Below are 22,774 nucleotides of genomic sequence, written 5' to 3' on the forward strand. Positions count from 1 at the left end.
AAGATTTGAATCAACTGTCAGAGGTCACAATTGAAGTTTAAAAAGCTGTAAACAAAACTTTTGTTTATTTCCTTGTAGCTTACAAGAAATGTATCTTTCGTTGCTTCCACCTTTCAAGATTCAAAAATAACATGAAACACATGTTCCCATTTTGAAATATTGGCAAACAAATATGCACATAAATATTTATTTTTAATTGTCATTAGATACTTTATTCTTCAGCATGTGTCAATATTTGTTAAAGTTGTGCACTGAATTATTCACAAGCATGTTGCTTTGTTGCTCCAGTTTGGAAAGCTTTTGAAAGTACTGTATATACTCAAATATAAGCCAACCCAAAGGCACCCAATTTTACCACAAAAACTGGGAAAACTTATTGACTCAAGTATAAGCCGGGGGTGAGAAATGCAGCAGCTACTGGTAAATTTCAAAAATAAAATAGATACCAATAAAATTACAACAATTGAGGCATCAGTAGGGTTTTTTTGTATTTACATAAAACTGTAATTTAAGATAAGACTGTCCAATTCTGATTAAATCATTATTGTGGAGGCTGAAAGAGAGTGGCTTCTTTGAAGCTTGCAACTTTCGGGCAGAGGCCACCTCAAACAAATGGATTCTACAGAAATGCAGAATGGAACTGTAAGGATGCCAATGAGGATTATTAATTATTAATTAATTATTGTTAATTATTGTTCATACTTTCTCCCAGTCTGGGACTCCAGGTTTATAGGAGGTAAAATAGAGACAACTATTTTTTTTACATTATGCAAAAGTTTAAAATATAGCTAAAATAAAATGAAATACAGACCATTAGAAGGAAGAAAAACAAATATAGAAAAAAAGAGTACAAGAAAGGTCTTTTTTCCTGTGCAATCAGCCCCCAAAGGCCTGATGAAACAAAAGGATTTTCATTTGTCTACAGAAAGACACACAGCTCTAGCTTTTTATACATTACTAGCTGTCCCCTGCCACATGTTGCTGTGGCCCAATCCTGTGATCTGGAAAATAAAGTGATGAGAAAGTGTTGGTTTCTAATATATGTAATGTCTTTATGCTTGTGAGTAAACAGTATTTCTTGCTGTTTCTTTGTCAGTGTTGATGTGGAGAATCATAGAATCATAGAATCAAAGAGTTGGAAGAGACCTCATGGGCCATCCAGTCCAACCCCCTGCCAAGAAGCAGGAATATTGCATTCAAATCACCCCTGACAAATGGCCATCCAGCCTCTGCTTAAAAGCTTCCAAAGAAGGAGCCTCCACCACACTCCGGGGCAGAGAGTTCCACTGCTGAACGGCTCTCACAGTCAGGAAGTTCTTCCTAATGTTCAGATGGAATCTCCTCTCTTGTAGTTTGAAGCCATTGTTCCGCGTCCTAGTCTCCAAGGAAGCAGAAAACAAGCTTGCTCCCTCCTCCCTGTGGCTTCCTCTCACATATTTATACATGGCTATCATATCTCCTCTCAGCCTTCTCTTCTTCAGGCTAAACATGCCCAGTTCCCTAAGCCGCTCCTCATAGGGCTTGTTCTCCAGACCCTTGATCATTTTAGTCGCCCTCCTCTGGACACATTCCAGCTTGTCAATATCTCTCTTGAATTGTGGTGCCCAGAATTGGACACAATATTCCAGATGTGGAGAGTGTCCGGTTTGCCCACTCTGGAACATGCAACATATAATTGTCCTTCTTCAGGGGTCCCTTTCAAATCTATGATACTATATCTGTGTGTGAATCATATATATCTATGTCTGGATGGCTCTTTGTCAGGAGGGCTTTGATTACATTTTCTTGCAATGGTGAAGGGAGTTGGACTGGATGGCCTTGAGTATTTTCTGTTGGTCATGGGGGTTCTGTGTGTGAAGTTTGCCCCAATTCTGTCGTTTGTGGGGTTCAGAATGCTCTTTGACTGTAGGTGAGCTGTGAATCCCAGTCACTACAACTCACAAATGTCAAGGTCTATTTTCCCCAAACTCCATCTGTGTTCATATTTGGGCGTATTGAGTATTCCTGCCAAGTATGGTCCAGAACTATCATTGTTTGAGTCTACAATACTCTCTGGATGTAGGCGAACTACAACTCCCAAACTCAAGGTCAATGCCCACCAAACCCTTCCAGTGTTTTCTGTTGGTCATGGGAGTTCTGTGTGCCAAGTTTGATTCAATTCCATCGTTGGTGGAGTTCAGAATGCTCCACCCCACCTCAGTAAGCAAATTGGTAATGGTAAACAAACCTTGCTGAAAGAGAGTATTAATGAGCTTCTACTGCCATATAATGTTACAAAGGAGTGTTGGGCAGTGCAGTGCAAGACAAGCAAAGATGAGCCCCCTGACAGACTTTGTCTAATGGCCCATATGGAGTACATTCAATAAAACACCTTCCAATGTTTTATTGGAACATTGGCCTTCCTTGGCAGAATGCATTTTTGCCAAGAAATTATTTCAGTACTATTCCTTGAAAGAAAGAAAGAAAGAAAGAAAGAAAGAAAGAAAGAAAGAAAGAAAGAAAGAAAGAGGCCAGTGATCAGAAAAATGTAGGGTAAATTAGGATATACACAATCACACCTATTCAATTCCTGTTATCTCCCCATTTTAGGAAACTTCATTTGCTGATGGTGCTGAATTCATCGGAGAGAATTCAGCTGATTACAATTATTAAAGATTGGGTTTTCAAAAGGGAATAACTCTCCTAGGTAGGTACCAAAGATCACAAAACACATCACAATGAAAGCACCTGGATAGTAAGTTCTTTTGAATACAGATACATTACGTAACTTCCTACTGCTACAAAAAGTAGCAGGTAGCAGGCATGTAGCCGGGAGGGGGGCCTGGGGGGGCTTCAGCCCCCCTCCCCCCGAAATTCTTATGGTGGTTTGCGAAAAGGCCTTACTGGTGCATTATTTAAACTGTTATGTTTATTCATATCATGATCTGATCACCATGCTCAATATGTCCCATATGCATGGGGCTATTGGGGTAATGATACAAAAGGTTTGCTAGGCTAGACCCTCTTTCACTCAGACTCAGCCCCCCCTGAAACTCAGACCCCCCCGAACCCCCCCTGAAAAAATTCATACCCCCCCCCCCCCCCCCGAAACGAAATCCTGGCTACGGGCCTGGCAAGTAGTAATTTTAATACTATCATGAAGGTATAATGATGAATAAGGTACAGCAGCTTTGGAACAGTTTGTTATCAGAGCTAATATAGATAGATAGATACGTTTTATTGATTGGCCTATTGGCCGTATCAAAACATTTAACCAGAGCTAATATCCTGAAGGGAATAACATCAAGAACTGTAACTAAAGAATCCCAAATATCTAAATCTGTACATCCGTTGACCATGTCGCAGATGGATGGACTTACATATGAAGTTGTGATTTTACAAAAACAATAACACAAATAGAATTATATTTGGAAAGTCATTAATAAGGAAAGACTCCCTGGCTGAATAGTGCATCATGCTGGAATAGGCAGGCAGATCTGGTTGATATCTGGACAAGCAACAGTACATCATCAACTAGTTATAAAGAATAACTATGTAATGATTCCCAGATAATTTGTAATGGCAGCTCCCTCTTCCAGAAACTGAAGTGGTGGGAAGCATGGTGACTTCTTCATAGTCCAGTAACTAACAACCTGTTCTAATACAGATTGATCTGGAACTAAATCCTTATGAAACAGTACAGACATTCCTTAGTTAGCAAAGCCCCTAATAAAGGGTGCATCTACACTGTAAAATTAATGGTGTTTGACACCACTTTAACTACCATGCACAATTCTATGGAATTATGGGATTTGTAGTTTGGCGAGGCACCAGAAAGTTTCACCAGAGAAGGCTATAGAATTTATAAAACCACAACTCCCATGATTCCATAGCAGTTAAAGAAGTATCAAATCCCATTAATTCTATAGTGTAAATGTATCCAAATAAGCTCCTTTTTCAGTCTTCTTATGCTTCTGAGACCCAGTTTCTCCTTGTTCTCTGTCTAGCTAGATGTTCTTTTAGCAGCATTGACATTGTACACTGCATGAAGCACAGACCAGCAGTGTGTCTGTAGTAAACAATAAAACTTGAGCTGGAAAATAATGAGATTCTACTCTAATTGATCTTACTGTAGTCCTGTATGCTTGTGTTCAAGGAAGGTAAATAGCATCTGCTCCCAGAATTTAACTCACCAGTTACTCTCCACTCCAGTATCTTAAAGAAGTATAGAACTCCCAAGAAAATCCCAAGAAAAGTAGAGGCTGCCGATTCAGTTCCGAGCACAATTCAAGGTGCTGGTTTTGACCTACAAAACCCTGTACGGTTCCGGTCCAGTGTATCTGTCCGAACGTATCTCCCTCTACGTCCCACCCCGGAACTTGAGATCATCCGGGGAGGCCCTGCTCTCGACCCCACCACTGTCACAAGTGAGGCTGGTGGGGACGAGGAGCAGGGCTTTCTCAGTGGTGGCCCCTCACCTGTGGAACTCACTCCCGGGGGAAATTAGGGCATCATCATCCCTCCTCGCCTTTAGGAGAAGGGCGAATACTTGGTTATGGGACCAGGCCTTTGGGCACTCCGGCAACTAAATCAGACAACCAGGCGAGTAAAACCAGCAGGATTGATGAAGTGGAACGTAAAACTAGATCTATGAGTAGCGAACGCTGACCATGTAAGAGGAGAAATTGGGTTTGTATTTGGTTTTATTGATTTTATTGATTTTATGGTTATAATGTATATTTGTTGTTAACTGTGTATTGATGTAATTCTGTGTTTGATTGTCTTTATGATGCAGGCATCAAATTGTGCCTTTGCTTTTGTAAGCCGCCCTGAGTCCCCTTCGGGGTGAGAAGGGCAGGGTAAAAGAACCCCAAATAAATAAATAAATAAAGGATGCAGGTCAAACATACACAAATTTTCAACTCATACACATGCTCTAAAACACTTCCCCGTCTGATGCCTTCCAAAAACTCCCAAGCACTCCTGAATTCTGCATGTTATTTCCAAAAAAATAACTGGTATTCCACTCACTGTGAATTCTAACTCATATATTAAAAGGCACAGTAAATTCACCTACCAACTTCAGCTAAAGTTTTGATACAAGACTCCACTGAAGATTTCTGTACTGGATTTGGCCAGGTGCAGTTGTAAATTCTAAATGCTGACTGTAGTAACTGAATAAAAACAGGCTGATGCGTCTGAAAGAAAAAAACGGACACAATTTTAAAAATTTAAAGTATTTTAAAGATAAAAATCATAGAATCAAAGAGTTGGAAGAGACCTCACACCTCTGAGGATGCTTGCCATAGATGCAGGCGAAACGTCAGGAGAAATGCCTCTAGAACATGGCTCTATAGCCCGAAAAAACCCACAAGAACTTAGTTGGAAGAGACTTCATGGGCCATCCAGTCCAACCCCCTGCCAATAAGCAGGAATATTGCATTCAAATCACCCCTGACAGATGGCCATCCAGCCTCTGTTTAAAAGCTTCCAAAGAAGGAGCCTCCACCACACTCCGGGGCAGAGAGTTCCACTGCTGAACGGCTCTCAAAGTCAGGAAGTTCTTCCTCATGTTCAAATGATTTTCCTTGTGTTCTGGTACAACACAAAAGCATTTGCATTACTGTTCATTTATTTCCCTCAAATGCCACTGCATTAAACATTCTTCTGTATGTGTAGATTCAACATTAATATTTTTTCAAAGTCTTATTGCATGGTGCTCTTTTAGGTGGTAAGTCATGGGAGAAAACCCTCTCCAAAGTATCTAATTCATGATGGACCTGATCAGGAATGCATAAATATCTAACTCTGAAATAATGTCAATTCCACTTTGTTTTGCAGTATTTCCCCCACAACATTACTGAATTAATCTTTGAATTCTCATAAGACCAGCTCATCACAGACAGTCCTTAAGGTGGAAGAAAGTCCAAATCCTAGGTTAAGATTCAGGCTTTCCCATGACAGCTTAACCTGGGGCATCAGACCTATGCGATGTTGACCCCTTAGGTCAGTGATGAGCCCACACAGAATCCATGCAACTAATGCTGACATACAAAGTCCCAATTCATTCACTGGATACACTCTACTTGGGATAATGAATTTGATTTAAGCCATGGTGACAATATCAAATCATAGAATCATAGAATCAAAGAGTTGGAAGAGACCTCATGGGCCATCCAGTCCAACCCCCTGCCAAGAAGCAGGTATGAAATCTTCTCCATGGGTCTGTGGCTGCTGTCATTATTAGCAGGGACCTCCCCTACATATGAGAGGGGAAATGTGAAATAAATCAAAGCACCTACCACCTTCCCTAATATTGTACTATTGGCGCAAGAAAAAGTTTAATGAAAGATATGTGTGGCAGGTGGGAAGTTTTGTTGGAACCTGACATGCAAGACTTTATTTATTTACTGTATTTGTATACCGCCTTTCTCAGCCCGTAGGCCACATTTGTTCTAGCTTGGCTGTCTCACTGCCTGGCTGTATTCTGGTAAGTCATGGCTCAGGAAGGATAAAAAGTAGCAGGTCAAGGGCCAAAGTTCACCAGTAGCATGCTTGACTTCCAGGCTTAATGCCCAAAATTTTCCCTGGTTAAAAAGGGCCAAGTGATACATGGGCCCAGAGAAGACAAGGTGAAACTGATAAATATTTTTGGCTAGTTTCTATATTCCAATCCATACTATGCCCCTATAATAAAAACTGGGGTGAGATGAGATGCTGGGATCTCAGTCTGAAAACAGAATACTAACTGGGGAATGTCAGGCTGAAATTGGAGATAAGTAATGTAGAAAATGATATTTCTGGGTGGTGAGCTTTGGAAACTTTCCCCTATCAAATATGCAAAAACTTGGGTGATCTTTTTAGAGCGACAATATAAAGTATAAATGTTTTATGAAAAAAGTAGTTAAATATTATAATGTTATTAATCATTTTAATTATTATTTATTTAAAAATATGGCATTGTTCCTTAAAGTGTTAATTTTACATGTAAAGAAAGTGGAAAGTAATGTATTCACAAATTGTTCCTTAAAGTGTTAATTTTACATGTAAAGAAAGTGGAAAGTAATGTATTCACAAATGTTCTGTTGCACCAAGACATTGGAGACCAAAACAGTTTTTTGTCCTTACCTGCAGACTTGTACTGTTGTCTGAAAAGGGAGAATTAAAGAAGCCACTGATTATGTTCATTACTGGTTCTGTAACATACTTCTCCAGAGATACATCAGCATGCTTTCTGTCTGTGGTTGTGTTACAAACCTGCAGAAAGAAGGAAATATATGAGTAAATATAATATCTCATCTTAATTTAAGAAAAATATACAGTTCACTGTTAGAAATACCATATTTCACTGCATGATAGTCATCCCCCCCTTTTATTTTTGAGGGGGAAAAGATTATTATTCAGGGGAGGAATTTTGTGGCTGGGTGAAGGATCATCCGCACACCCATTGGAGAGAGAGCTGTGAGGCCTCCTTTGACTGCTGCTAGCCAAGTAAGACAAGACAAGCCTCAATAGCTCAACAGGGAGAGGCGATTGGGTGGGTGAAGGCTAAACATGCCCGCCTGATTGCCTTCCCCTCAGAGCTATGGAAGGTTGCCCCCTTGTATAATAATCACACCCTTCAACTACCATAGTGAACCCATGATACTGTTGTTGATAAGGACAGGACCTTAAGTTTTAACATAATAACAAGCCAATATCAGTTGTAGTCACCAAGGTAAGGTCTTCTTAGCCCAATGGAAGTCTATTGTACCAGAGATACTATACTGTTATCCTTTGTCACTGCATTAATTCTACAGTCCTTAGGTGATCCCTCGTTGTCTGAGTATGATGGCCTTCCAAATGTATGGTCTTGGCGGTGGATTTGTAAGTGACTGTAGAGCCCTATTCTTGACCCACATGTTCTACCACAGTGAGGACATCGGTTTCCAGCTGGAAGGCAGTTCCGGTCAGGGTTAGCTTGATACAACTTTTTTAGGCTACATGTATACTGTAGAATACATGTACATTGTATTCTACAGTATACATGTAGCATAAGTTTTACTTAACTCTTACAAGGAAAGGAACTCTACTTGAACCAACAAACCAAATCAATAAAGCTTATACCAGGGGTCCTCAAACTAAGGCCCGGGGGCTGGATGCGGCCCTCCAAGGTCATTTAACCGGCCCTCACTCAGAATCAACCTAAGTCTGAAACGACTTGAAAGCACACAACAATAACTACAATCCTATCTCATCAGTCAAAAGTAGGCCCACACTTCCCATTGAAATACTAATAATTTTATATTTGTTGAAATTGTTCTTCATTTTAATTATTGTATTGTTTTTAAGTGTTTTTTGCACTACAAATAAGATATGTGCAGTGTGCATGGGAATTCATTCCTTTTTTCAAATTATAATCCGGCCCTCCAACAGTTTGAGGGACTGTGACCTGGCCCTCTGTTTAAAAAGTTTGTGGACCCCTGGCTTATACTGTCAAGACCATGGTAGTGATTTTTGTCAGGCTTGCTCCTCAGTTTGAGCAACAAAGAGGCTGGTTGTATTTTCCTATGTACTCCATAGGAAAATACTTAAAGAAATGCAGATAATAATGTTCTGTAACAATCTGTTGAGGAAGGACAAGTATCCTTGAACAAAAAAAGGTACAAAGGAAGCTTGGAAAGAGAAACAGTAGAACTGGAATACTTCCACAAATTCTAGAATAATGGTTTTCTGACACAGTACACATATTATAACACTAGTTAACTCCCAAGTTAACTAGTTAACTCCCAAGTTAACTGAGGGCCCTCTTGGCCAGTTTATCCATATCTTCTTTCTGGTTCCCAGCCACTATCACACTATATTCCTATAACACTCTATACAGTTGCACCTATGCTGCTTTCCATGCTACTGTCATCTTGGGAGATGCTGGATTGCAAGGAACCCCACAATGTTTATGCTACTGCTTTCACAAAATCATAATGATTTATTAACTGGCCTTGGGTCCACCCAGGCACTAACTTTATTTACTCTAAGACTGAGGGTGAGACAGCCTGACAAAAGGAACTGGAACTTATACAGTTCCAGCACACCCTCTCTGCCATTCCTATGATTATCTATTCAATTTGCCTTTAGGCAATATCTTCCCACCTCTCCTTGTCCCCAAATGGCTATAGTTAATACTGAACTTGTCACCTTATCACCATATTTTTGCATTTCTATGGGGATCTGAACACAGTCTGCCTATAAACGTTGGATCTTAAGCATTTCACTCAATTTATTTATCATTTATTTATTTTATTAACCCTATTTATACCCCGCCTTTTTCTACCCCAAGGGGGACTCAAGACGGCTTACATATGGCAATTATTCAATGCTTAAACACATACAACATTAAACTTAATGTTAATGCTAAAGAGCTTAATGTTAAGCTACCATGCATCTGAGGAGGTAGTACTATCATTTGATTCAAACTACAAGAGAGGAGATTCCATCTGAACATTAGGAAGAACTTCCTGACTGTGAGGGCCGTTCAGCAGTGGAACTCTCTGCCCCGGAGTGTGGTGGAGGCTCCTTCTTTGGAAGCTTTTAAGCAGAGGCTGGATGGCCATTTGTCAGGGGTGATTTGAATGCAATATTCCTGCTTCTTGGCAGGGGGTTGGACTGGATGGCCCATGAGGTCTCTTCCAACTCTTTGATTCTATGATTCTATCATTTGATTCCCTCTTAGTTTCTAAATCCCATCTACATGCCATATAAAATCCAGATTATCTGCTTTGAACTGGATTATATGGTAGTGAACTCTCATATAATCCAGTTCAAAGCAGATAATATGGATTATCAACTATGATAATTTGGATTATATGCAATGTAGAAGGGGCCTAAGGTGTTACAAGATCTGTTTCATACTTGCAATTTACTTCATTGATTTCAGTGTCTGATGCATTTTAAAAGGTAGTGTTGAATCAAAAACATTGCACATCATTACACTTCTTTTCTACTGATTTAGGACATAAATATTTACCCTTGCCATATCCACAAGAAAGTTCTCAAATAGCTTCCAGATATGATTACTGGTGTAAATTTCTTTCATTTCTACCTCAGTGTCCACATAACAGTGATTGACAAAATTCACATATGCAATCTTCACCTGAAACATCAATAAAGAAACAAAATCATTATCAGAGTCTTTTCACAAAAGCACACAACGGACCTTATCGCATTAGGAAATACTCTGTTTCTGATAATGTTTGAGAATGATTTTGAATGGGTCCCATCACATGGCGTTTGCCCCATCTCGTCAGTATTCTGTTGGAATCCATCTGCAAAGCATCACAGAAATGGATTATTTGCAGACAGAATTCTAATCATGTTTTTTGAAATACTACGGATTCTTCCATTGCTGAAGCAAGGTTTTTGTGTGTGATAGGAAAATCTGTATGCTTCCCATCAGCAATGATGCTTTTTCAAAGGTCATAGAGTGATGTAGGGGGTGTTTTGAATTGATTGGAAGGAGCCAGCCTTCCATCGTGTGATGAGTCAAAGTGCAGTATTTTTTAAAAATTCTTTTTATTAGATTTTCCACGTTTATAATAAAAGAAAGGGGTCAAGATAGAGGAGTGGGGGGAGGGGGATTACACAGACCTTGGAGTAGGGGCAGGGAATGGGGGTGGGGTGGGGGGACAGGGTAGGGAAGGAATACACTATACAGGAGGTGGGGGGGGGGGAGTATAGTTTTTACTTCCAGGACTTCCCAGGTTGTCTCTATTCATTACATCAATTATACATGTTTGTCCTTGTTTATACCTGTTCGATTTATAACATTAGTACAAGGTATTACATTTTTTCCTTAGTCTTTTTTTGGAAAAAAAAACTATTAATATCTCCACAAACATATTAGTCTCTTAGCTTGCTACTATTATTATCTTCTTCTTTTTTAGCAATGTTCACCTTGGGTTATAGTTACACATCCATAATATATATCTCTTTATTCTGTTCTCTAATAAAGTCTAAGACTGCTTTCCAGTTCGTTTTTTTAGAAAGTGCAATATTTTCAAATCACAAGAATCATAATAATCAGGTGTGATGAGGAGAGTATGGATCCCGTCTCAATACAGTATGCATCCAGTCCTAAAAAACTATGGGATGCATACTGATATAAACAGATTCTATCCCAATTTGATAAGGCCCAATATCTGTCAACAATATGGGATGGAACTGGAAGCATTGTTCTCCAGTGATTCCAGTATTTCTTGGAGGGGTGACTAAGGAGGTGGTGCTAGGGGACTTGTGAAATTCTTCAGGGTTCTGTTTTAGCTCCCACAAAGTTTAAAGTCTAGCTGAAACGACTAGGAAAGGTCATTAGGAGTTTCGGAGTTTGGTGTCACCAGTATGCTGATAATGTCCAACTTCATCTCTCTTTCCCACCTGAACCAATGTAAGTTGCCTCACAAGCACGTCTGGCGGGGACGAGAGACAGGGCCTTCTCAGTGGTGGCCCCTCGGCTGTGGAATGCCCTTCCCGCAGATATTAGATCGGCCCCCTCCCTGCTGGCGTTCAGGAGAAGAGTGAAGACCTGGCTCTTTGAACAGGCGTTTAATTAAGCAGTGCAATTAATTGATTGATCTTGGAACTTGGAATAATGGACGAGGAGATCGGATTACGACTTTACTGATGAGACGTGATGGATTAGTTATATGAATGTATTGATGTTTTATTGATGTACTGATGTATTGTTATATTGATGTAGTTGCCTTAGTTACTGTTTTAATTGCTAATGTTGTGCACTTTGTATATTGGTTTGGTTGTAAACCGCACTGAGTCGCCTACGGGCTGAGAGAGTGCGGTGTACAAATAAAGTAAATAAAGTAAATAAATAAATAAATAAGTTGCCAGTAATTGACTGCATAGCGGCAAATAAATTAAACCTAAGCATATGCAGACTATGCTGCAGTGAACGCTGGCTTTCTGACTTCACCGGTCCTTCTCCATCCCTGCCCACCACCGGATGTAACAGCAGCTTCCCCCATAGAATGTCCTTCCTCTTCTGAAGAGGTTTTCTTTTCCTTTGTTAAATGCATGGCACCTCCATCTGAGGGCTCCCTTTGGGTGTTGCTCTGGATCTAGGGGACCACTGCTTATACATCATACCTTGGTGTCATATTAAGGTGAAGGAACAAAATCAACCATTCAATATTTCAGTTAATAGCTTGTTTCACTCAAATGTCATGATTTAGCTCTTTATTGATAACAGTTAAATGCATACCAGACCCTCTGAGGCTATTTTTGGCAAAGCTTAACTCAGCATGTTATTGCTTTCTTCCCCCCAAAGGCAGGGAAAATATGCTCATAATGATTCTTCACTTGTTGTGCTGTTAAGTCTAGCTTACCTCAGGTATGCAGTCATCATGAGTCACCACTCTCACTATGTCATCCAGTGGAAGGAGGGAATTACATTTAATCTCCGTGTAGACATTCTTCCCTTCTGTACATGCAGCTAGCAATTCTACAAGGGTGATGTGGTAAGCCAGAGATCCACTTTCATCCACTCGCTCTCGCTCAGAGCACATCATTTGAAGGAGGATTGGGAATGATGCTCTGTCATTATAAAATACCAGCACATCTTCACCCCCATTGGCTAGCTGAAAGGATTAAAAATATTTTTTCAGTTAAATGGCTCCATGTTTTTCCCTTACTTTTCCACAGATTTTCTTAACAACACATGTAATGCCACATTACTGGACTATAAAACTCTAACCAATGATTACATTTGTCAAAGGATCACTATGAAAACCACACTGGTGATGGCATACCAATGTCCTGACATCCACTCACTTATTGCCACAGAATCCATTTGCCTCTAGGGATGGGGGAGAATCATAGAATCATAGAATCTAAGAGTTGGAAGAGACCTCATGGGCCATCCAGTCCAACCCCCTGCCAAGAAGCAGGAACATCGCATTCAAATAACCCCCGACAGATGGCCATCCAGCCTCTGTTTAAAAGCTTCCAAAGAAGGAGCCTCCACCACACTCTGGGGCAGAGAGTTCCGCTGCTGAACGGCTCTCACAGTCAGGAAGTTCTTCCTCATGTTCAGATGGAATCTCCTCTCTTGTAGTTTGAAGCCATTGTTCCGCGTCCTAGTCAGGGAAGCAGAAAACAAGCTTGCTCCCTCCTCCCTGTGGCTTCCTCTCACATATTTATACATGGCTATCATATCCCCTCTCAGCCTTCTCTTCTTCAGGCTAAACATGCCCAGCTCCTTAAGCCGCTCCTCATAGGGCTTGTTATCCAGACCTTTTATCATTTTAGTCGCTCTCCTCTGGACACATTCCAGCTTGTCAATATGTTCAGCTTGAAATATGTTCAGCTTGCATTAACCAAAGTTGCAAATCTCAAACCCTCAAGCAAACAAAAATGCAGTTCATTATTTGGAACTCACATCTCTTATGAATTTTGATATGCATTTTTTCAATAATGTATACAAAAAAGTGCATTGCTAAATGAACCCCTAACTCCCCCCCCCCCTTCCCGGGCTACAGGCCTGCTCATATGTAGCAACAGTTAATTATATTGCAAGGTGATGAGGACAATAACTCTGGTGGCCCTTTCACAATATATTGTTTGCTCACATTTAGAACTGCCAGCTAAAGAACTGTAGTTCCTCACCAAACTACAAACCCCAGATCCCATAGCATAAAGACATGGGAGAGTGAGTCATAGCATGCATCATATATATGCATGCTGCAAGTCGTCTCTGGGTATCAGCCAGCACGTCAACGACTTAAATCAAGACATAGTTTTCTTAGATCTACAGAGACACTCGCTGGAACACCCCAGCAAGCGAGAGTCCAAAAGTGGCAGGCCCAAACCCAGCACCTCAATTCATGGGTGATACCAGATGAGAGACTCCCCTCTGGGCACTCAGAAGACTGGGCGACTTGGAAGGCGCTGAACAGACTGCGCTCTGGCACCACGAGATGCAGAGCCAATCTTAAGAAATGGGGCTACAGGGTGGAATCCTCGGCATGCGAGTGCGGAGAAGAACAAACTACAGACCACCTGCTGCAATGCACCCTGAGCCCTGCCACATGCACAATGGAGGACCTTCTTGCGGCAACCCCAGAGGCACTCCAAGTGGCCAGATACTGGTCAAAGGACATTTAACTAAATACCAAATTTGCAAAATCTGTGTTTTTTTTTCCTTTTTCTTTTTAATCTGTGTGTTTGTTTTGCTCTGTTAGAATTGTAATACAATGGTTGCTGATGACACGATAAATATAATATATATATGCAGTACAGCTGGCTTAACATACCTCAGTCATGACCATGTCTTGGCACTTCTTGACATATTTTCCATCTGCTTTCACAATGGTTTGGAGAAAGCGGAGATATTCCACATGGCGGCCATGGGTCTCGATGGAGTGCACAAAGTGCTGCACCACACGCTCACTGATTTCATTGCACAGGAGGTAATTGTTTGTGAATATGTGGCGCATGGTTTCAGCTTCAAGGAGCTAATATAAAAACAAGCAAGCAAGCAAACAATTCATAAGAATAACTGAAGGTAAGAGTTACATGAAATTCTGAGAAAAGTTATCAGAAAGCAAGTCTCTACTGCAAGCTCCCAAAACACTATAAGATTCCTCTGAGGTGCAACTGGTTCAACATGAGGCCACAAGGGTATTAGATGCCACGGGCATTTTAGACATGTCCTCTGTCAGCTTCATTGTCTCCAGGCCCATTTTCAAAGCTCTAATTAATTCAGGGCCAAGAAAGCCACTCACATCTTAGGATCTTTTACGGACTTGCTGACCGTGCTCTTACCTACAAGAAGCACTGCCTGAACATCAAGCAAAAAAGTGGGTTCTAGAAACAATATCATACAAAAGCTGACTGGCACAACCTGGGGATCACAACCAGATACAGTGAAGACATCTGCCCTTGCGCTATGCTACTCTGCTGCTGAGTATGCATGCCCAGTGTGGAACACATCTCACCACACTAAAACAGTGGATGTGGCTCTTAATGAGACATGCCGCATTATCACGGGGTGCCTGCACCCTACACCACTGGAGAAATTACACTGCTTAGCCGGTATTGCGCCACCTGACATCCGCCGGGAAGTAGCGGCCAATAGTGAAAGGACCAAGGCAGAGACATCTCCAGCTCATCCCCTGTTTGGGTATCAGCCAGCACGTCAACGACTTAAATCTAGAAATAGTTTTCTAAGATCTACAGAGACACTCACTGGAACACCTCAGCAAGCGAGAGTCCAAAAGTGGCAGGCTCAAACCCAGAACCTCAACCAATAGCTGATACCAAATGAGAGACTCCCCCCTGGGCACGCAAAGGACTGGGCGACTTGGAAGACTGAACAGACTGCGCTCTGGCACCACAAGATGCAGAGCCAACCTTCAGAAATGGGGCTACAAAGTGCAATCCTCGACATGCGAGTGTGGAGAGGAGCAAACTTCTGACCACCTGCTGCAATGCACCCTGAGCCCTGCCACATGCACAATGGAGGACCTTCTTGCAGCAACACCAGAGGCACTGACCAAAGAAGCAGGGAAGCAAAATTTAGTCACTACCAGTCAACTGCAGCAGGAAAACTAAGGAAAAAACTCTGCTGATCAATCCATAAAATTGTAAACCAGTTGTAATATTTCAGATAATATTTGGTCCCATCTTCCTTTAAACCCACCCAACAAGACCAATGGTCCATGACGATGGATCCTCACTACTACTGTAGACAAACAGCAATTGGAAACTTAATTAATTTGATCTTTTAACTGGGTTTAAGGAATACACTGGCATCAGTTTATTTGTGGTTAACATTTAACATCTTGATTTATCAAAGGCTCTGCTTATCTTTAACTGTAGATAATGTTGGTACCAATGGGTTGTGGTAGGTTTTTTGAGCTCTATGGCCATTTGCTAGAAGCATTCTCTCCTGATATTTCGCCTGCATCAGTGGCAAGAATCCTCAAAGATTGTGAGGTTTGTTGGAAACTAGGAAAATTGGGTTTATATATCTGTGGAAGGTCCAGGGTGGGAGAAAGAACTCTTGTCAGTTGGAGCTAGGTGTGAATGTTTCAATTGGCCACCTTGATTAGCATGTGATGGCCTGATAGTTTTTAGGGGTGGCTTGTTACTGCCTGAGAAAATCCTTTGCTGAGAAGTGATTAGGTGTCCCTGATTGTTTCTTGTCTGGAGTTTCCCTGTGTTTAAATAATAAATAAAAATAAAACTTTATTTATACCCCTGCTCCCCCAGGGGGACTCGGTACGGCTTACATCAGGCCATGCCCATCAGTACAGTACATACATTATTAAAAAAACACATGGCAATACCAGAAATAAAATAAAATAAAATAAAATTTTGTTTGAGATTTGTTCTTCATTTACTGTTATAATTTTAGAGGTTTTTTTTAGTACAGGTAGCCAGATTTTGTTCATTTTCATGGAACACCTTAACAGCATCCACTCAAACAACCAATTCACCATGGAAAAAGAATATGAAGGAAAGCTGCCATTTCTAGATGTCCTAGTCATCCGCAAACCAAATCAACAATTGGGTCACACAGTATACAGAAAACCTATAGATACCTACATAAAAACTCCAACCATCATCCAAGTCAAAAACTGTTGTTAATGTTGTCCAGGAATTTGTTTAGTTCTTCTTCTCTATGTCTTCAAATGGTGATGGTGTCTTCCACATATCTGAACCATATAGTGGGCTTTTTTGTTGCAGTTTTCAGGGCTCGTTTTTCAAAGTGTTCCACGTAGAAATTTTCTGTGACTGGGCTGAGAGGGCTCCCCATAGCTACTCCATCTTTCTTTTCATAGAATTCATTGTCCAACTGAAAGTAACTGGTTGTGAGGCAATGGTGAAACAGAGCTGTGATGTCTTCTGGGAACTTCTAGTTGATTAATGTGATGGTGTCTGCTACCGGGACCATGGTAAATAGAGACACCACATCAAAGCTGATCAGTCTGTCGTTGGTATTTAGCTTGAGGTTGCTGGTTTTTTCTATGAAGTGGGCTGAGTCCTTGATGTAGTTCATAGTGAGCCCAATATGGGTTTGTAACTGTGCAGCCAAAACTTTTGCTAAGTCGTATGTGGGGGATCCAATGGCACTCATGATGGGTCTGAGAGGGGTGGGGTCCTTATGTATTTTGGGAGTCTATATTGCCTAGGTGGGAGGGCTTCCAATTTGCATAGTTGTTGGCGTATGTCAAAGTTGTTTGAGGAGTTCTTGACCAGAGTGTTAGTTTTTCTGGTTATTTTGGAAGTTGGGTCTTGTTTTAATTTTAAAAACTCCAACCGTCACCCAAATCAAAAACGAAGCACAATTAAAGCCCTGACAGACCGTGCAAAAAAGAATCTGCAAACCCCATCTCCTCCAAGATGAACTACCTAAAAGCCCACTTAAACTGGGCTTTACAGGCTAATGGATACTCCACCTCAGACGTCAGAAGAGCTGCAAGACGGAGAACAAGCCATGAGAGTAAAGACAAAGATCCACCCAGAGGAAAAGTGTTCTTGCCATACATCAAGGGAACAACTGACCGAATAGGGAAGCTGATGAGGAAACACAACATACAAACTATCTACAGATCCTCTAAGAAAATCCAACAAATGCTATGTTCGGCAAAGGACAAGAGGGATCCCCTCACCTCTGTAGGAGTCTACCGTGTACCATGCAGCTGTGGACAAGTCTACATAGGGACCACCAAACGTAGCATTGCCCAAACAGGGGAACTCCAGAAAAGAAACCATCAGGAACACCTAATCACCTTTCAGCAAAGGATTTTCTCAGGCAGTAACAAGCCACCCCTAAAAACTGTCAGGCTATCAAATGCTAATCAAGGTGGCCAATTGAAACATTCACACCTAGCTCCAACAGATAAGAGTTCTTTCTCCCACCCTGGACCTTCCACAGATATATAAACCCAATTTTCCTAGTTTCCAACAAACCTCACAATCTCTGAGGATGCTTGCCACAGATGCAGGTGAAATGTCAGGAGAGAATGCTTCTAGAACATGGCCAAACAGCCCGAAAAACCTACAGCCCGAAAAGCCAGGATGTTAACCGGGGCCCATTACAGAGAGAGGTCAACCCTCCTGTTTAAGGAGCTCCACTGGCTGCCGTTTATTTTCCGAGCCCAATTTAAGGTGCAGGTGCTTACCTACAAAGCCCTGAACGGTTTGGGACCACCCTACCTGCGTGACCGCATCGCTGTCTACGAACCCACACGCTCACTCCGGTCATCTGGAGAGGCCCTGCTCGTGATCCCGCCTGCGTCACAAGCGCGTTTGGTGGGGACGCGAGACAGGGCCTTCTCCGTGGTGGCCCCCCGCCTCTGGAACACCCTCCCGAAAGATCTCAGACAAGCCCCTACACTGGCAGTTTTCAGAAAGAATTTGAAAACCTGGCTGTTCCAATGTGCCTTTTCAGATTAGGAATCTCCCAGGACCAAATCCCAGAAGCACTTTAGTTACCAAGGTCACCGCACACTGCACACCGCACTTTTATTATAATCCCACACCCCTCCAACACATCAGCACTTTTAACCATGTACCCTACTTCGGCCGACTCAGTTTTTAATAATGTCTTGTCGTGTTCTATTGTCATTGTTTTTGCTTGACTGTTTTATTTGCTATGTATTGTATTGTTGTATTGTTTTTGGGCTTCGGCCTGCTGTAAGCCGCATCGAATCCTTCGGGAGATGCTAGCAGGGTACAAATAAAGTAATAATAATAATAATAATAATAATAATAATAATAATACAACAGCCCAGTGATTCAGGCCATGAAAGCCATTGGTACCAATATATACTCTAACCATTCTGAATGGTTAGAATTGAGGCAAGGTAGCTATAGTGAGCTGCACCTCTTCAACCAGGCAAGTGGGTTTTAGAATCTTTGTTACACTGGACAGCATTTTTAAAAATCCACCATCCCAGCTGTCCCACACAACCACCGATGGGCGATACAATTGTTGAGCAGGAGTAGTTTGGGTAAAAGTCGTTTAGGAGACTGAAATGCTTCCCTGCAGTGTACCACCATCTGTTGTTCCATTAACCACCAATAAAGCTTATGACAGGAAATCAACATGCATCAGTGTCTGACATCGAAAGAAGTCTTGGGGAGAAGTCCACTACCCTTTCATAAAAGAAACACAGTAGCTACCTCTGATCTTTTTACTGTGTTTAGCACAGCACATCTATTATAGCACCATTATGAAACCCTTAGAAGAAAACGGACAGGAAAAAAGAGATGAATTAAAAATGTTTAGGTCAATACAATTCTTGAGGATACCAGTGACCTCTGGAAACAATGACCATAAAATAAAATACTCACTCCAGGTGTTAAGAATAAGGTCAGGTGCTTATGAAGGAGAACTTGATTCTGGGGATTTCCACGGCAGAAGTTCTGAAGGAAGAGGTGAGCCAGATTCATAATTTCATTCATCTTTTCATCAGTCTTCCAACAAAGGAAAGAGTAAACAGCAGATAGATGTTTAAATACTAGGTTTAATATAAGCAGCAATAAATCAAATATCACCTACCCGCTTTCAAAACTTCAGCAGGGCATTAAACTTTGCTCACATCATAGTGGTATAATAGTCTAAATGCTGGACCAGGATGCAATTCCTCTCTTGACCACGAAAACCTACTGGGTGTCCATGGACAAGTAACACTATATCAGCTTCTTTTTCTATAATGCAGTGGTTCTTAACCTATGGATTCCCAGGTATTTTGGCCTACAACTCCCAGAAATCTCTGTGGGTCCCCAGATGTTCCAAAGTTCAAAGCATCTGGGAATCCACAGGTTGAGAACCACGGTTCTAACGTTTAACAGATATTTCTAATTTCGTGTCTTGTTTATATAATAATCACAGTTTTATTATATCTTGCTTATATCTGAAATATAATTAATTAATTAATTAATTAATTAATTCGGGTACTTCTACCTCGCCCTTCTCAACCCCCTAAGGGGGACTCAGGGCGGCTACCAACCGGCATACATTGATGCCTACAATTCACACAATAAAATACATAGTAACAATAATTATAACAATTAAAAACATTACATTAATACAACAAAAATACAATAAAAAGCCAGCCTGGTGGCCATCGTTTTGCCAAGTCCGTAATTAATAAATTCATTCCACTTATCATAGTCCATTTCCAAAGCTTTAGTCGTCATTGTCCATTGTCAATCTGCCAGATAACGCAAAGGCCTGGTCCTATATCCATATTTTTAATTTCCTTCTGAAAGAGAGGAGGGATGACGATGATCTAATTTCCCCGGGGAGTGAATTCCACAGCCGGGGGGCCACCACCGAGAAGGCCCTGTCCCTTGTCCCCGCCCCTCCAGAAGATCTTAAATTCCTAGGCGGGATGTAGAAGGAGATACGTTCGGACAGGTATGCTGGGTCGGTACTGTATAAGGTTTTATAGGTCAAGACCAGCACTTTGAATTGTGCTCGGAACTGAATCGGCAGCCAGTGGAGCTGACATAACAGAGGAGTGATATGCTCTCTGTATGATGCTCCAGTGAGAAGTCTAGCTGCCGCCCACTGGACTAGTTGAAGTTTCCGAACAGTCTTCAAAGACAACTCCACGTAGAGCACGTTGCAGTAATCCATTCGGGATGTAACAAGAGCGTGGACCACTGCGGCCAGATCAGACTTCCCAAGGTACGGATGCAGCTGGCGCACAAGTTTTAATTGTGCAAAAGCTCTCCCGGCTACCGCTGAGGCCTGGGGTTCCAGGCTCAGTGATGAGTCCAGGATCACTCCCAAGCTGCGAACCTGCGTCTTCAGGGGGAGTGTAACCCCATCTAACACAGGCTGTAACCCTATGCCCTGTTCGGCCTTGCGACTGACCAGTAGGACCTCTGTCTTGTCTGGATTCAGTTTCAATTTGTTAGCTCTCATCCAGTCTGACACAGCAGTCAAGCACTGGTTCAGAGTCTGGACAGTCTCCTTGGTGGCAGGTGAGAAGCAGTGACAGATTTGGACATCATCTGCATAGAGATCGCATCTCATTCCGAAACTCCGGATAATCTCCCCCAGCGGCTTCATGTAGATGTTAAACAAAATCAGGGACAGAATTTAACCCTGTGGGACTCCACACAACAATGGTTGTGGGGTCGAACAGGTGTCACCCAGTAACACCTTCTGGGGCCGTCCCTTGAGAAAGGACCGGAGCCACTGCAAAGCAGTACCCCCAAGTTCCATGTCTACAAGGCGTCCCAGAAGGATAGCGTGGTCAATGGTATTGAAGGCCCCTGAGAGGTCCAGCAGAACCAACAGGGACACACTCCCCCTGTTCAGTTCCCGGCTAAGATCATCTACCAAGGCGACCAAGGCTGTTTCAGTCCCATGTCCCGGCCTAAAACCAGACTGTGACGGATCTAAATAATCAAGTGTCTACCAGAAACCCCTGGAGTTGCGAGGTGACCACATGTTCCACGACTTTGCCCAAATAGGGGAGATTGGAAACTGGCTGATAGTTGTCTAATTGAGTGGGGTCCAGTGATGGCTTTTTCAACAGTGGTTTTATAATAGCTTGTTTTAAGCTTGCTGGAAATTTTCCCTCCTATAAGGAGGCATTAACCACCACCTTTACCCACTCTGCCAAACCCCCTCTGGCTTCTTTTATCAGCCAGGATGGGCAGGGGTCTAGGATGCATGTGGTAGGTCTCCAAGGATCCTGTCCATGTCCTCAAGCTGAACCAATTGAAACAAATCCAATAAAACCGGACAAGCAGGTGCTCGTGTTACATCCTCAGAGACTGCTGTTAACATGGCATCAAAATCAGACCGAATCAGCACAACTTTATCTGCAAAGAATCGAGCAAATGCTTCATGGCGAGCCACCGAGTCATCAGGGATCTCGCTCTTTGGAGGATTTAACAGTCCTCTGACAAAATCAAAGCTGCTTAGAAATAGTGCTAAATAAATAGAAATGAAGTAATGAAAATAAATGCCTCCTTATTAAAATCGATCATGTCTTTTTATTTTATCCCTCAAGTGAACCCAAATGATTGCCCTACAGTTTTTAGCTTTTGCTATCTGAAAATAGGTTTAGAAAAGGCAGAGGAACGAGAGACCAGATTGCCAATATCCACTGGATAATGAAGAAAGGCAGGGAGTTTCAGAAAAACATCTATTTCTGCTTCATTGACTATTCTAAAGCCTTTGACTGTGTGGATCATAATAAATTGTGGCAAGTTCTTAGTGGGATGGGCATACCAAGTCACCTTGTCTCTCTCCTGAGGAATCTGTACAAGGACCAAGGAGCAACAGTCAGAACTGACCACGGAACAACAGACTGGTTCAAGATTGGGAAAGGCGTACGGCAAAGCTGCATACTCTCACTCAAACTTTTTAACTTGTATGCAGAACACATCATGCGATGTGCGGGGCTGGATGAATGCAAGGCTGGGGTGAAAATTGCTGGAAGAAACATTAACAACCTCAGATATGCAGATGACACCACTCTGATGGCCGAAAGCGAGGAGGAGCTGAGGAGCCTTCTAATCAAGGTGAAAGAAGAAAGCGCAAAAGCTGGGTTGCAGCTAAACATCAAAAAAACCAAGATTATGGTAACAAGAATGACTGACAACTGGAAAATAGAGGGAGAAAATGTGGAGGCCGTGACAGATTTTGTATTTCTAGGCGCAAAGATTACTGCAGATGCAGACTGTGGCCAGGAAATCAGAAGACGCTTACTTCTTGGGAGGAGAGCAATCAGACTGGCAACAAAGATCCGCCTAGTCAAAGCCATGGTATTCCCTGTAG

At 41.9% G+C, this 22,774-nt stretch overlaps 1 protein-coding gene across 3 annotated transcripts in view; it reads right to left on the bottom strand.

The window, feature by feature from the left end:
• ITPR2 (inositol 1,4,5-trisphosphate receptor type 2) overlaps positions 1-22,774 on the bottom strand; it is a 313,417-nt gene that overhangs the window by 124,396 nt on the left and 166,247 nt on the right. For all 3 annotated transcript variants that reach the window (XM_060778249.2, XM_060778247.2, XM_067468876.1), the window contains 6 exons: positions 19,324-19,446; positions 14,274-14,474; positions 12,348-12,599; positions 9,983-10,108; positions 7,108-7,236; positions 5,057-5,177 (listed from right to left, as the gene is read on the bottom strand). In XM_060778249.2, coding sequence (XP_060634232.2) covers positions 5,057-5,177; positions 7,108-7,236; positions 9,983-10,108; positions 12,348-12,599; positions 14,274-14,474; positions 19,324-19,446 — 952 coding nt within the window. The remainder of the gene's footprint in view (positions 1-5,056; positions 5,178-7,107; positions 7,237-9,982; positions 10,109-12,347; positions 12,600-14,273; positions 14,475-19,323; positions 19,447-22,774) is intronic.

The sequence above is a fragment of the Anolis sagrei genome, chromosome 5 (assembly GCF_037176765.1).
Source record: "Anolis sagrei isolate rAnoSag1 chromosome 5, rAnoSag1.mat, whole genome shotgun sequence".
NCBI classification, from domain to species: Eukaryota; Metazoa; Chordata; class Lepidosauria; order Squamata; family Dactyloidae; genus Anolis; species Anolis sagrei.